We start from the raw sequence: 15,364 nt of genomic DNA, 5'->3' as shown, positions 1-15,364 counted from the left end.
ATGCTGAGTGATAGCAAACAGCATTTCTTATCAAGGTAGTTTCCTCCAACAAAAGCTACATAACCTCACCCACTCCAAATGTAAGCAATTAATTTTGCAAACATGAATAAGCCACGATGTTGCGTGCTAACACCAGCAGTTTTTGACCCATTTGGGGTTTGGGCTGAGACTGGTCATCAACTCGCTGTTTAATTAATGAGACCAGATGCCAAAAGTAGATCATTCTCTCCAGCACTTTATGCTTACACTTTAGCAAACTCCATCTTGAGTGACAGACAACTAACGTTTTAGTTGCATTCATGAATCTGTGACAATTGTCAGTACATTTTGTATAATTTTATGCACCTTTTTTGTGCTTTTATTGCTTAGCTCTAGAGGCGAACAGCAAATACTAAAACTAATGCCAGCCTGTCGTATGTATGGACTAAATTAATGTATGTAAAACTGTGAAGAAGCTTACATAGACTACCAAGGGGGGCGTCATAAGTATTATTACTGACAGCATTCCATGATGAACTCCATTCCAATTAGTAAATACAACTATGGAGAAGATGTGTTTGATTTATGGGTATAATGATATGGCGTGAACACAGTATAAGCCCCTCTGATAAATTTTTGTCTGTCCTGCTAAGTACACTGTTAGCACTTGCCAGCTTGATAATTGTATAAGTCAAATTTCTTCAAAGAGCTGACAAATCTTCAATTATCCATGAACAGTCGGCTGATAATTCTGGCCACCCAAGAAATCTGCTGTGACATGACTCACTTTCCTTTTGTCTCTGAAGTCAACCCATTTTGTATTTAACACATACAAGAGTTTTTGTCAGCTTTTTTTAAGACGTGATTTTGATTGCTTGCTCTTCTCAAAGAATAGGGAGCAGAGAAAAACTGAGTATTGTTGGCCAACACACATCCAGGGGCAGTGTGTGTGGGAGGAGCCATTCTGTGCCACCAAAGAATAAAATGTTGTTGCTGAAGCTTGTTGAATAAAAGTGTTCACAGTTGAAGGGGATGGTGGTGTCTTCACCAACACCCAGTATGGTGCCACAGTCTGTCTGCAAACTGTTGTTTTATTACTGTTCAGAAAACTCTCATTTCTCTAAACATCCTAACCAAATTTGTGTATGAACTACTTGAATATACATTTAGGCATCAATGAATGCTGTATGCCAGATGAAGAAATTATAATATCTGTGTTTATTTTTGTGCATGAGAGGATGACAAAGTCAATATATTAAACTGGATTCACTTACTTGTTCGGCAGGGCTCCTACGGTGTGGTCAAACTTGCATACAACGAAGATGACGACAAGCATTATGTAAGTCACTGCAATAGTTTCACATTTTGGCAACTTGATGTTTGATTCTGATTAATACATGATGTGTGGCCTCTCATCACTAGATTCATTATTGCAGTGGTTTTCTCCAGAGGTCCTCAGCAGAATAAGGAATAGTTTGATCTCACTGTAAGTCACTAGGAATTGCTATGATACAAAGAAATGAATGATTGATTATTTCACAATCTCAGCACTTTGAATCCATTTGTCAGGGTTCACGTAAGACATCTAAACAATTAGATAATTAATACAAACCAAAATATCTTTGCGTGTAACTGTTCATAAGGCAAAATGACTTCAACGGTTTAACAAAAGTCAAATTGAGTGTCCAAGAACCTGGAGCATATTGACAACCCCTGCATTATTGTTTTTTTTACTGGTTCTTCTCAGTTTTTTTTCCTCCTCTTTTTTCCATCTCCAGTGTCTCACCTTGACTTTTTATCTAGTCGACTCCCGTCCTTTACTTTAGAAGAAACTGAATTGAAATTGGCCTCCAGTGCCTCCACAGTAAATCTAAAACACTCTCCACAGACTTCATTTTTTCATCTGTCCAGGCTATCTCTTTTATAACAAGTACTTGCTTTGAGGTTGTGTCAGGAGAAAAAATTTGGATACAAGTCACATACTGCCTGTGATGAGGTTAGATTTGGCATTTCCATGAAGGTGATTCGCTCCAACAAGCGCTACGTAACCTCACCTGCTCCAAATGTAAACACTTTCTTTCACTAACATAAAATAAGCATGCAATGCGGTAGCACCAGTGAAAATGTTTGGATTACTCATGCAGGCTCAAGCTGCCAGCTCTGGATGGGGTTTTAGGTGTACTTTTGAACTGAAGCCAGTGGGAGCTCTGAGGTAAACACAACCCAGTATTAAAATGCTGGTGTGTTTGTGTGCGGATAGTCTGATGCTGCAAACAGCAGGAGTTTATGTCAGGACGCGGGCAAGCATGATGAGATGGAGGAAGAAATATTATAACAAGCAAATGCTTATTTTAAGTCTCTGTTTCACAGTCTGCAGGCCAGCAAGACATAATGAGATGGCTAAAACAATGCAGCGCTCCAGAGCTGCTCGGATAAAACATAGTGTGAGAAAATCCAGGCGCAAATGAAGCATATGGTACTCACTGACCCTTTCCTCCCTCCCTTTGTTAAAATCCATCATCCATTTCCAGGCCTAGGATGATTGTTGAAGTTTACAACAAAGTTTTGCAGATCAAAATATTAACTGTCAAGTTTTTTTTTGTATGCGTGCATCGGTGTGGATAAGCAACTCCGGATATGAATATGTTTTTTTTTTTTCTTTTTTAATCTTATGTACATGTGTGTTGTGCATCTAATTTGTGTGTTTGTTGTACTTTGTATTGGATTTGTGTGATGCCGTGCTCGTATTTGATGCTAATTGGAGGGACAGATTGCAGGCTATTGCCATTCCTGGCTCAAATGAAAGATGGGAGGGTGATTTCTATTTTCTGGCAATGGGCATTGGCTTCACACGGTATTGATTGGATTTGAGTGTCCACCAAGTGAGCCTGTGCAGTCACACGCAACATCACACACACACACGCACACACACTCACACACATACACACACACACACACACACACACGTGGGTGCACACATGCACAGATACCTGTAACAAAAGTAGTTTTAGAGCTCCCAAAATCCTTGAAAGTTTATAGAGGAATACAAATTGTAAAAGCTACTGAATTTGAATAGATGCCCTTGAGAGTGTTTTACATCTTTTTAAAGTATAAGCCTCCATCTTCATCAATAAACCTCAGCTCTCTGGATTTATCTCCACCCTTGGATCCACACCTTTCAACCTGAGGAAAACACTAGAATGGATATTTGTGTTGAAATAGCAGTGAATGATTTCACCATGACTTCGTGACTCGACACAATCACAGTCATGCCTCTACTGATTGGTTTTGACCAATGCCATATTTCATTACAAAACATAATGTTATTTTTTCATTGACATTCTAATAATACATAAATATAATACCAAAGCAACACTCCACATGATATGAAAAGTGGATATACTGGTTTAAGTGTCCAGTACTTAAACAAATCACAGCTCAGCAAAGTCAAAGTGCAGCTCTGTACATTGTGCATGTGTTTGTTCTTCACCCAGGCTTCTAATTACCATACTCTCAATTTGACTGGCAGCCATCCAGTAGTGTTGATGCTGTTAAGCAACCTTAAAGGGCTGGAGCAAAGTCTAATTTGGGCAGAATTCACTCTGCATAATCCAAATCACTGGGGCATGGAATGTAAAGAGCTAATTATTAGCAGATATTTGCTCTCAGAAGCAGGAGCTGAATCTTTACTCCTCTTTCATTTTGCTTTAATGACCGGCTGGCTCTCCGAGTCACTGCCAGGAGGTGGCTGGAGAGGCTTAACGGAAACTACACACACACACACACACACACACACACACACACACACACATACACACACACAAAAACACTGTGTGAGACTGAGATGATGTGTGTATAGGAAGCAATATTGTGAGGCCTCGTACAGAATTCTCCAGCATTGTTGGTACCTTTTGTTTAGGTGACACTAAAATTATTTAAACAGAAAAATATGAATGAGCAATATGCTGCATCTTGGCAATTTGGGAACGTATTTATTTTGTTGGCAATTATACTGTGACATTTATTTCAAATCCACATGAATAAATGAAAGATGTTCTGTTTTTTGTTTTTTGTTGAGAAAATGTAGGCCAATAACTCGCATTTGCTGTCTAGCCAGTCCAAAATTATTTCATGTTCGTCACTGATGGTTTGCTCACTCAGCCTGCACTGCCGGACGTAACATTTTGATTTTCATCTGTTAGCAAGCTTGAGGTGTGGAGCAGAGGCCTTTTTTTTTTTTTTTTTACTGTTAGCTTTACTACAGATTAAATTGCTAACAAATTTTAGAAATTGCCCACTGGCAATGGCACAGATCCAAACAGGTTACAGTTACAAGACGGTGCTTAAATCTGACAAACTGAAGTCATAGTTGGTACTTTTTATTATCCCACTCCCACAAAATACAAGTGTTGCCGCTTGGCATTTGGATCCCATTCAATAAAACTGCATACTTTGCCACTCCTGTGCATTTCTCAGCATATTTCCTTTTAATCAGAACAGATCATGATTACAGCTCACATTACCATTTAACTGTATCTTTTAAGTGTTGTTTTCCATAATTATTCCTTTACACGATTACTCCTTTGTTGCAGAGGAAGTCATTCCATGTTTCTTGTTTGTGAATTTAATTCCTTGTAAGTCCACCCGCTGTGCCATCTGGATAGTAAGACTCATAGAATTTTACCCTGAGCAAAATATGGATTATATGGCTTACTAATGTCATCAAAGTTCTGCGAGGGAAAAGACTATCCATAAAGCACCACTCTGTTTTCTCTAGGAATAAAAAGATGAATGATTTATTGCAGTCTTCTTGCTTGCAGTCTGTCCCTTGTACACAAAACCAAAGGCCACAAAGCCAGAAATCTGAAATAAAGTCTCATTGTTGATGTACAGTGACAGTGGAGTTTATTTGACAGATTAGCTGCATATATTCCTGTACATTCAGCACTGTAGACGAATAAATAATAGCGAGACCTGAGCATTGCCAAGGAAAAAAACTTAGATTTAGTTATCTCAATCATCAGTGCGTGAGTCATGAGTAATATAATTACACTTGCAAGTTAACAAATTACAAATGCCTGCACAAGCCAAGCATCCAAAAGCAGCAATAATCCTGGAAGGCACTTTTTTTTTTTTAACCCTTTGATGATTGCATGCCCTCAGAGATGCTTTAACCCACAAGCACACACACACACACACAAACACACCCACAGTCAGGAGACCATGGAAACGAGGCACAGTAAATAGGATCATGGGCATAAACACTGGGATATTTCGGGTGTCTGCGCAGCCACTCAGACCACCGCCTCCAAAAGAAACCTGCAGTGCATTACTGTGTGTTTATTTTCAGTGTGGATATATTAGAAGATCAAGCAGCTTCTACTGTTTCATACATTAGTGCTCAGGGTAAAGGAATATTCCAACATTTTGGGCAGCATACCCTTTTTCCGACGTACCCAGACTGAGACAAGACGTTCAATACCATTTTCACCTCTGTGCATCCAGTGGTTCGGTTCATATGGGTAGCATTTCTTGTTACTTTAACATAAAGACTTGAAGTCTATGGGAGTCATTAGCCTGGCTCCATTAAAGTGAAAAAATAAACCTTAAAGCAACTCCGAAGCTGTCTTATTTGCACAGTGTATCATGTGGATTTGAAATACATGTCTTGGGATTTTTCATTAGCTAGGCTAATGACTCCCATAAACTTGCTGCTCCACAATACATAGCTGGTAGCAGTGTATTGTGGAGACACCAACCTCCAGCTACCCACTGGCTGACATGTGATAAATATGAATTATTTTCTCTCCGTTCCCTTTGACATTTTTTTTCAACTAGTGAATATTCTTACTTTAGTTTTCTCCTTCTCTCTCTCTCTCTCTCTCTCTCTCTCTCTCTTTCTCACACACACACACACACACACACACACACACACACACACACACACACACACTCACACACACACACATGCGCACACACATACAGACAGCACCCGCCGTCTGTGAGAACTTGATAGATGCCCTTTTCTGTGGAAGACCTCAGATGCTGCAGACTTATCTGTTCAGATGCTCCCCTAGCCATTTACAAGGTTAAATACCTCAGATTACAAATCCATTGACACTGTACCTTTCATGTTTTGGGCTTTGGTGCAGGTGCAAGGTAGGACACGGCCTCTGGTTGTGGAATAAATGGAGTAGCGGTGGCACTTTTGTGAGATGTTCAGGGTCTTCTGTGGTATTATAGCAGCTACTGTTCTTGCTGTTCCAGCGGGAAACATTTTTAAAGCTGTGTAATCTTCTCAGATAGCCTGCAATCATCTGCTGCTCTGCACTAAGACTCTTTCAAAGTGTCATGCAATTACTGACTTCATTTCAATGCATTCCCAACAAAAAACTATTTACCTACCCATTAATTATCAGTCTTTAGAGCGTATTCTAAAATGTGAGAATGAGCCAGACCTTACACAGGTTTACTTTAAACCTTTTAACTTGGATTTTCCCTCAAATTTCCCCATCAAACTTCACACACACATTTTTTCATATTCTATGACAGTGTTACACACATTTTCTGTATCGGCTGGTGTAAGGCTTCACTGAAGCTGCATCACACTTACACTGAGTGAAACCAAAGATGCCATTGTTTTATGGCACCAGTATCACATCAAACAGAAAATATCTAGCTGTCTCGTGCATCATTTTATGCACATTCCCTCCGCAGGATATATTTGATCTTTTCTTGGGATCTCCACCAGAATTTAAAATAAAATTATGTGGGTTTGAACCAAGCAGGGGAGTGAAAGAGAATAACAAATGTAACCTCTAACATGCATAGTCAGAAAAATAAAGCCTCAAAATCTCATTGCTAATAACATAATAATGAAACACATCTCAATAACACTTCTTTTACCTATCGTAATTCGGTTGGGCATGCAGCTGCCTACAGCGTTTTTTGAGATGATGGAATATAAATAAGTTACTCCTTTTATTGAAGATGTGACTGCATGTCAATAGAGTCGTTAAATCTGGTGCAGTTATAGAGATTATTTTTGCAGATTACATCAAGCCTAACTTGTCTGGCTTCCCTTCTGCTGGATGTGATGACAGTGTGTGTGATGGATGCTCATGCTCCAGGGCTCGCTGACAAACTCATTCTCCACCCTCTCACAGGCCATGAAGGTGGTGTCCAAGAAGAGGCTGATGAAGCAATGTGGCTTCCCACGTAAGTCTATTCTAATCTATTCTATTCTATTCTATTCTTCTTCTTCTTCTTCTTCTTCTTTTAATCTGGTGTGCTCTAGTCTATTCATTTTGCTTCTTAACCTGAAAAAGCTAAACACAAGCACATGAATCTTTTTTCTGTAATTTTTGCATTTAATAGAAAAGTAATTTTGAATGTTCCTTTTTTATTCTGGCTAAAACAAAAAGCAATCCTTTGTTAACGTTGAATACTAGAGAATATGTAATGAAACGGGAGACATCAGAGGTCTTTTGGATGGGAGGAATTTATATTAATACATTAAGTTATTAATTTAATTTATAATTGTAATTATTATTATAATATATGATATTTTTATTATTCTAACTAGGATAGCATTATAACATATCATTGTGATAATTTCAATAATGTATGAATGTATTGATATTTATGTTAATTTATATTTCCCATAAACAAAGTAATTCAATCAATAAGTTATCAACTTCAACAAAAATTACATCCCATTATATCATTCAGTAGCAATGCCTGAAGCAACAGAAAGAAGATTAAATGCCCATTTTCTGTACAGTAAATATTAAGTATTAATTTAAAGTGTTTGAGGGACAATAGACAGCATATTTTACTTATGAATGAGAAATATGCTCAGTTCCTGAATTACTAGCCATCAGTAGATGAATGCTTGTTGTAGTTGTTGTTGTTGTTGTTGTTGTTGTTGTTGTTTAAATTGCGTGTGTTGTATGGTGGCCTGCAGGTCGCCCACCACCCAGAGGACCAAAGGCAGCACAAGGAGAGCAGCCCAAAATCTTAGGACCCCTTGAAAGGGTGTACCAGGAGATCGCCATCCTGAAGAAACTGGACCATCTAAACATAGTCAAGCTGGTGGAGGTGGGAGTCGCTCTGATTTTGGTTGTTGCTGCACACCAAAATAAAAATGAGCAAATCCAAGTCTCAAGCACTGATTGCTTTATTTGCATTCAGAGTCCAACCAGGGAGTTAGTTCCGTTAGTTTCTTCTCTCATTAATTAGAGTTTCAGTTTTATACTGAAAACTGGCCAAGCTAGTGACATCAGGATTTGGAGAGCTATTTCTTAATTTTTTCTGTTTCATAATCTGACATTGTTCTGATGATACAGTTATGATGCTGTGGCATTTTTCCCACCTCCTTGTTCCAATGTGCTCATTGTTGCCTAGCATTATAGAAATGCCTTCTATTCCGTCACTTATCCAATTTTTTAAATGCACATAATCATTTTAAAACATTCACAGGAATTTATTGTCAGACACAAAAGAGTTTTTCGCCATGGATTACTGCACTTAACATTTGCCATCTCAGAAATTTAGTTTTGATATCATTTGGCACTGATTGAAAGCAAATGCCATCCTAGGTTAGTGCGTTAATTTTCTGGAGAACTGTTCCTTTGATGGTAGCATACACAGGAATTTTTTTGGAAGGGAGGGAGGGTGCACTGGAAAATGGATTTGACATTCACTGTGTGGCCGGGATTATCCTTGAAAGACCTTCAGATAACATAAAACAGTTTGATGCTACTGTACTTAGTGTGATACACGCTATGAATTTGTCATAACAATTTACGTCAGCTTACAGAGCAGTTAAAACCTATTCCACAAATGGGCAAAGTGACTTTAGATGGGTTTACCCTCCAGCACATCCCTGGTGATATCTCTGTGGCAGTCCTCTCGCTGGACCTTAAAGAGATTTATTACTGGAAAAACACAGGTTCTCCTCTCTAAAGGGATCCTGTTATTCTCAACAGCCAAAGCACTCACACTGAGTTGTGAAATTTCTAAGACAGATAGGCTTTCAAGTTCTACAGAGGCGGCTGTTTGGGGAAGATGAGAGCTGATTTTGAGACGTGACTTGAGATGCCCGACGCTCCCCTGCGATATCATCAGTGTTTTTCGATCCCGGCCAGATGGCGGGGGCAAGGCGGCCATGGTGGAGAGTTTGAGAGTCAGTCAGTCTGAAAGCTGTCTGGTTGTCTGGCTGGCTAGGGCGTCGAGTGTGCCAGCAATACAGAGTTTTTTTTAAGTAAAAGTGGAGCTCCCTTGTGTTCTCGCTTCCCCAGCAGATACACACACACATACACACATATACATACACATATATATGTATGTGCACTCCCCGCTTCTCTTTTTTGTCTGCCCTCTTTCCTCCCTCACTCTCTCTGAATGGGCATATGTGGGCAATTGGCAAATCTGTTCCCTCGCTCTGTATCTGTCTCTGTTCATCCTTTTAGTCAGGCTGTGCTTGGGTCAGGATCACATTCATTTTTGGCTGTCAACCGATTCCTGTGAGACTGCAGTCCAGTCCATCTAATTATGAATAGGCGTTTTCTCTCATTCTGAAAGATTAAAGCCCACAGTTTGAGGAAAAGATTAAAATGATTTGCCAGAGTCTTTTTGCAATTTTTATCCGCTCATCCCTCTCCTGCACACCTATCTCATGAAATAGGTGTGCCGAGCTTTCTTGTAAGCAAATAATATCTGAAAATAGTGTATGAAAATATTATATTGAGGGAATATAGGGTTCAGGAACATATATGTGCTACAGATTGGCCGCTACAAGAACAGCAGCTCCTTTAGAGTGAGCGGCCTTTGGTAACTTATCAATGTTGTATCTTATTCCAGGCAGCAAAACTGGAAATAACACGCAATTCCCTGACAAATGGTCTTATTCATTGGATCTATTGTGGTCTTTTTTCAAAGTTGTCATGCTTTTGCCAACCTATATATGTGCGTTTTTAAATGCGACCTAGCTTTTACCTCAGCTTGCTGCTGTTGTTCTCCCAATCCCCTCAAACGGGCGATTGCATACATAACATAACATATAGATGTTGTATGCGATACTGGACATTTGCCCCATGCATTATCACTTAGCTGACCCTGAGGTTCTCAACTGGAAAGTCTCCCTTCATGATGCTTATGTTAATGTTGCAGGTGTTGGATGATCCTGCGGAGGACAACCTTCACATGGGTATGCAGACCATGTTAAATTTTTCTTTTCCTCCCTTTCTCTCGTGGTTTTCTATCTCTCAGCCTATAGCACTTGGCACATATGCCACCAATGAGTTTCCTTACAACTTATTCATAATTCAGATCATCTCCCAGTCCTTCCACACCACCTCGGGGCCCACACATTATGCAGAGTCCTTCCATCAGTCCTGCTAGGTCACAGTTAGGATGGCTGCTGGTGTGAAACGTTAAACTCTTTATGTGCTTAATGTGGGGCTAATTCAGGCTCTTGATGATCTACTGGTAGGCTTTTAATGTGCTGCTAAGGTATTGTTTCAGTGGCAGCAGTGGTCAAACCCAGCTGACTGACTGAATGAATGAATGAATAAATTGCTTGGACTTACATGTTCCTCTCTCCCTCTCCCCTTCCTTTTTTCTGACAGTGTTTGAGCTAATGCACAAGGGGTGAGTACAGGACATGTCCTTTTTTAATAATTGAGGGCTTATCCCTGCCACTCTTCTTCCATTGCCTCTTCATCTCTGCATTTCTCTATCCCTCCATCCCCGCCTCGGTCTCCGCGGTTTTCCCCTTTACTACTCCAAGCCGACATGGTGCCGTTGTTTTTTCCACCCCGGGCTTCAAAGGGATTCATAATGCTCTTGCTTTTCACAGTAATTACCGATACCATTGAGCCTTGTAAATGTTTCAAATCCTGATATGTGAGCTGTATTTCCTCCCACACCAGTGAGAAATTGTGCTGATCTAATGATATGACACTTAATATCTTCATAAGCAAATGTGAGGGGGTGGAGGGGAGGGGGTCAATACAGTAGCCTATTATTTCACATACTGGAAGTAAATAAAGGTTACACTCCTGCGCACCATCTGCACTATATTTTATTTATGCAACGTTTCGGTGCTTTGACTTTCCTCAGGCATACCCGAGGAAGGTCAGTGTTAAAGTGCAGATGATGTGTGCAAGTCTAACCTTTATTTTCAGATTTCTGCCATTCACCCAGCAGCCGTCATTCAGGTACTTTTTGCTTCATTGTTGTGCACATACTGGAAGTAATAATTACTTTCTGGCCCCAATGGGCACATTTTTTGAAGATGCATATTCTAAGCTAGACTGTTTTCATGGCCAAATTCCACACAGTATGTGCTTGCTTATAGATAAAGGATGCAGTGGTATTCAATATCTTTAACGCTTACCAGGCTTATTACTTAAATACAAATTAAACTTTAAAAGCAATACATAGAAAACTGACCCAATCCATGCATTTCACCAAAAATCATTCAGTCAGTGTCAATTTATGTAACAATAATAATATATTTAACTAAACATTTTAAATAATAATTAGGTCTTGTTGGATCTAGAATAGAATAACTGTTTTTATAGGAGTTGGTTTTACAATCCAGGTAACAACTCATCTTATTCTGTATGTATTTTTTTATATAAATCTATGTTGCTTTTTTTTTAAATTCCCTCAAACATTATCACCGACAGATGTGCGGTCTGCTGGCTAAAATACATTAGGGAAAAACCTGCTTGTTTGCTTCCAGTTTTCCAAAAGTGTGCCACAGTGCAGTAAACAGTGTCGTGTTGCTGTTGGAGCAGCTGTCACAGCGGAGCTCTGTGCACAGAATGGAGCTACAATATGATACTGTTATTTCATTCCACTTTGTTTTTGGTATTTACCGTTCTCACTGAATCATTTCCCCTCATATTTTGTCTTTAATTACACTGAATGTTTTAAATGAATTTTTTAAAGTAATAATCTGAGTAGGTTAGGGTTAGGACATAATTCCATGGCACAGTGTTTGAGAACCACTAGTCTAGTTATTAATTTTTCCATATCGCAAGGCACAGTTGTTTGCTCTTGTTTGAGACTGTTCAGTGACAGAAAGGCAGCAGTCAGCTGACCTGTTATTACTATGACCACTATTAATGGGCATACTGTTACAAGAGGAGAGCTAATACATTGTGTGAGGCTAACACAAGCATGCATGTGTGAGTGTCATACCAAAGGAGGAAAAGTCAGGCTGTGAGACCTGCTGGCCAGGTGGTCTAGGTTTACTTTGGTTGGTTGGTGGGTCCATAAACGAAACAATCAATGGTGGTCGGCACAGAACAGGGTCAAAGCACCACCGATTCAGTGAGCCATGTACAGGAACAGGTTTTAACCCAGTGGCCTTACACCAGTGTCCATGGCACCAACAGTCATGGTAGCTGACACATTCCTCACATGTGCCACCAAACTTTGCCAGGTAACCTGAAAACGGCCTTGCCCAGTACCAGCAGTCAACAAGAGGAAGAAGACAGGAAGCAGGAAATAGATAGGAAAAAGGCCTTTGTATGCTCTATCACAAAGACGATAGAGATTTTGAACAGGTTCGACTCAGGTTCAAATGAATGAGAGGCGATGTCCTCAAGAAGTTAGCTGCCCATAGTGGAGCTCATGTATGAAGCTATTAGCTATTCATACTATTATTCATAAAGCCCAAATGTATGGTGCATTGTTATGACAAGAAAATCAATCCCTGTCATATATTACAAAGAAGACCAAAACACTTCCCTAATCCGGCCATTCAAATACTAGAGCCCTTCACTATCAAATGGCACCCACAAGATATTAAAAATAGTTTTTAAAAAACATCTACACAATGAGCCTGAGATAAACATGCCGCAGCATTGTCAACAGTAGCGGTTTTAGGCACGGGCGAAGCGGGCAGCCGCCCTGGGCGGCATATTTTCATGTCACGTGGGGGGCGGCATGAGCGCAAAAAAAAAAAAAAAAAAAAAAAAAAATCATCCTCGCTGCAAAGCAGTTTTCTATTACCGTATTCATCTGAATATAAGACAATATTTTTTTCCATTGAAAATGCCCTGAAAAAACGCCCTCGTCTAATATTGGGGTCTAAGCAAATACACATGTATTGTGCTTGCATATGTAAACCAGTAGGTAGGCTCGCCTGATGCCGCAATTACCGGCGAATGGCCGCATTGCGCAGTCAATAATCAACCATGTTGTCTGTGTCATTGTCCGTTGTGCTGCTGCAGCCGCGTATGAACAAAAGTTGATTTATAATGAGAGGATGGCAGTATGTGTGCGCCGCTCACCTGTCAGATCACCTGTCACCTGTAAGCATCAAGCCGGTGCCGCGGCCGGCCCGCCTGATGCTGACCGGTGGCTTTTTTTTTTTTTATATACAAACAAGATTTTGTCCATATAAAAAGTATTTTTCCAAAAAAGGTATTTGTGCAGGTGTTGGCGCCCCTGCTCTGGGAGGGGCGCGTGTAGCCGCCAGAGGGGCACCGGTAGCGGCCGTATCGCTTCGAAGTTCTCGCTGCGCGCGCGCGCGTGCACGCGCGCGTGCGCGGCTAGAACGGAAGGGCGCAAGGCAGTAATTTCGCCCAGGGCGGCAACATGGGCAGAACCGCCACTGATTGTCAACCAAACATTACATACTTAATATGCTATTGCTCTATTTAAATATGCTTTTCATACAAATAAGCTTAAGTTTATTGCCTAGTAACCTAATTAAAGCCTAGTTTTATTGGTAGAAAAAATATCCAACCCATTAAAGTTTTGAGGCTAAGGTTGGCCCAGCTTTCCTTATTTTTTTTCCAGAAATGCTGACCAAAGTAGCCCCCTCACTTTTTCTAGTCTCTGCCTATCACTCATCCAAACAATGCTGCTGTCTGCTACAACTAATAATACTATCTCTACCATTACTACTGCACCACTGCTAGTACTACTACTACTACTACTACAAGTCTTCTACTATCATTCTTGCTACTGCTGTTGTTTCTGCTACTACTGATACAGCTGTTATCATTAATAACTACTGCTGTTATTGATATATATGTCTATAATTACAATAAAACAGAAAGACAGCTATTCAAACACAGTAGACTCTCTTTACTACTTTTACTAGTGAGTACTTCTACTACAACTAATTATTAGTAGTATTATGTAAATGCTGTGTTCTTAATTTGCTTTTTGTCTCTGTTTTTTAAGCGTACTAAAACTTAATTAAGGGAACTGTGCAAGCAAGCTTGTGCAAATGTCAAATAAAATCTCTTGAACTTAAAACTCATGATGCCTGAAATTACAAAATGTTGCATAGGACATCTGGGTTAGATGAAATAGGTTTTGCCTTTAAATTGGAATCTCCCCACCTGCTGTTTCTCAAATATGTATGTGGTCACTATTCACTACTGCCTGCTCTTGCTAGCAGTGGGATAGTAGCTCATCCCACCTTTCTAAATCTACAAATGTTAAAAATGCCAAGAATTCAGCTACTTTTGGGGCTGCAAGATTGCAACAGGTTTTTGGCTGGAGGAGTTTTATGGATTGAGTGTCCTTTCAATGCAATTAATCCAGGCCACTGGAGTATCACAGAATATTAATACAGAATTGACATTGATGAATAATAGAGGGTTGAATGATATAACAGGATTATGACTCTCTTTCCTACAGGCGTTTGGAAGTTTTTGCTTTTAAGCCTGTGGAGATAGTGGTTTATTTATGTCCTGTGAGAAGTCATGCGCCCAGCCAAATAGATACTAAGCTGGGGAGGGGGTTAACCCATTTGCATATTTTCACATGGTTAATCGTACAATTACTCAAACCACTGATACAGCTAATTTCTGGGCTTGTCTGACTGTATGTCTGTTTTTCTACGTTGTCTGCCTGTGTGCCTGGATTTGCAGTCCAGTGATGGAGGTTCCCACAGACAATCCTTTCTCAGAGGAGCAGTCAAGGCTGTATTTCAGAGACATCATCCTGGGCATAGAGTATTGTAAGTACCTAAAGCAGAGAGCCAACATGATACATAATAATAAGACAAGGTGATGCAAAGCTGCTATTTGCCATATGCTGTATGTGGGGATATATTTCACTTTTCTGACAGTTTTTTCAGTGCACAAGGAGCAAAGGTAAAACCCATTACCATGAGACTGTCCACTTCTAAAGATTTCTCTCCTTTAATGAATCTTTGACTATGGGACCCATTACAATAATCAAAGTGTAATAGCTTTGGCAAAGGCATTCGGATCACAGTCTCTTATCTGTGCACTCTTACTACCCTTTGCAAAAAAGGGGGTATTTGGCATGATGGTATTTTTCTTTTTTTTTTTTTTTTTTTTTCCAAAGAACCATATAGTTCTTGGCTCTCCGTGTCCATGTCCTA

At 39.9% G+C, this 15,364-nt stretch overlaps 1 protein-coding gene across 5 annotated transcripts in view; it reads left to right on the top strand.

Annotated features, from left to right (window-relative positions):
- The window catches only part of camkk1a (calcium/calmodulin-dependent protein kinase kinase 1, alpha a), an 80,152-nt gene that overhangs the window by 41,216 nt on the left and 23,572 nt on the right, over positions 1–15,364 (top strand). For all 5 annotated transcript variants that reach the window (XM_030069532.1, XM_030069534.1, XM_030069531.1 and 2 more), the window contains 6 exons: positions 1,265–1,318; positions 7,146–7,197; positions 7,946–8,079; positions 10,153–10,189; positions 10,611–10,632; positions 14,886–14,974. In XM_030069532.1, the coding sequence (XP_029925392.1) occupies positions 1,265–1,318; positions 7,146–7,197; positions 7,946–8,079; positions 10,153–10,189; positions 10,611–10,632; positions 14,886–14,974 (388 nt within the window). The remainder of the gene's footprint in view (positions 1–1,264; positions 1,319–7,145; positions 7,198–7,945; positions 8,080–10,152; positions 10,190–10,610; positions 10,633–14,885; positions 14,975–15,364) is intronic.

Source organism: Myripristis murdjan, chromosome 14 (assembly GCF_902150065.1).
Source record: "Myripristis murdjan chromosome 14, fMyrMur1.1, whole genome shotgun sequence".
Lineage (NCBI taxonomy): Eukaryota > Metazoa > Chordata > Actinopteri > Holocentriformes > Holocentridae > Myripristis > Myripristis murdjan.
This window is presented reverse-complemented; position numbering and strand designations above follow the sequence as displayed.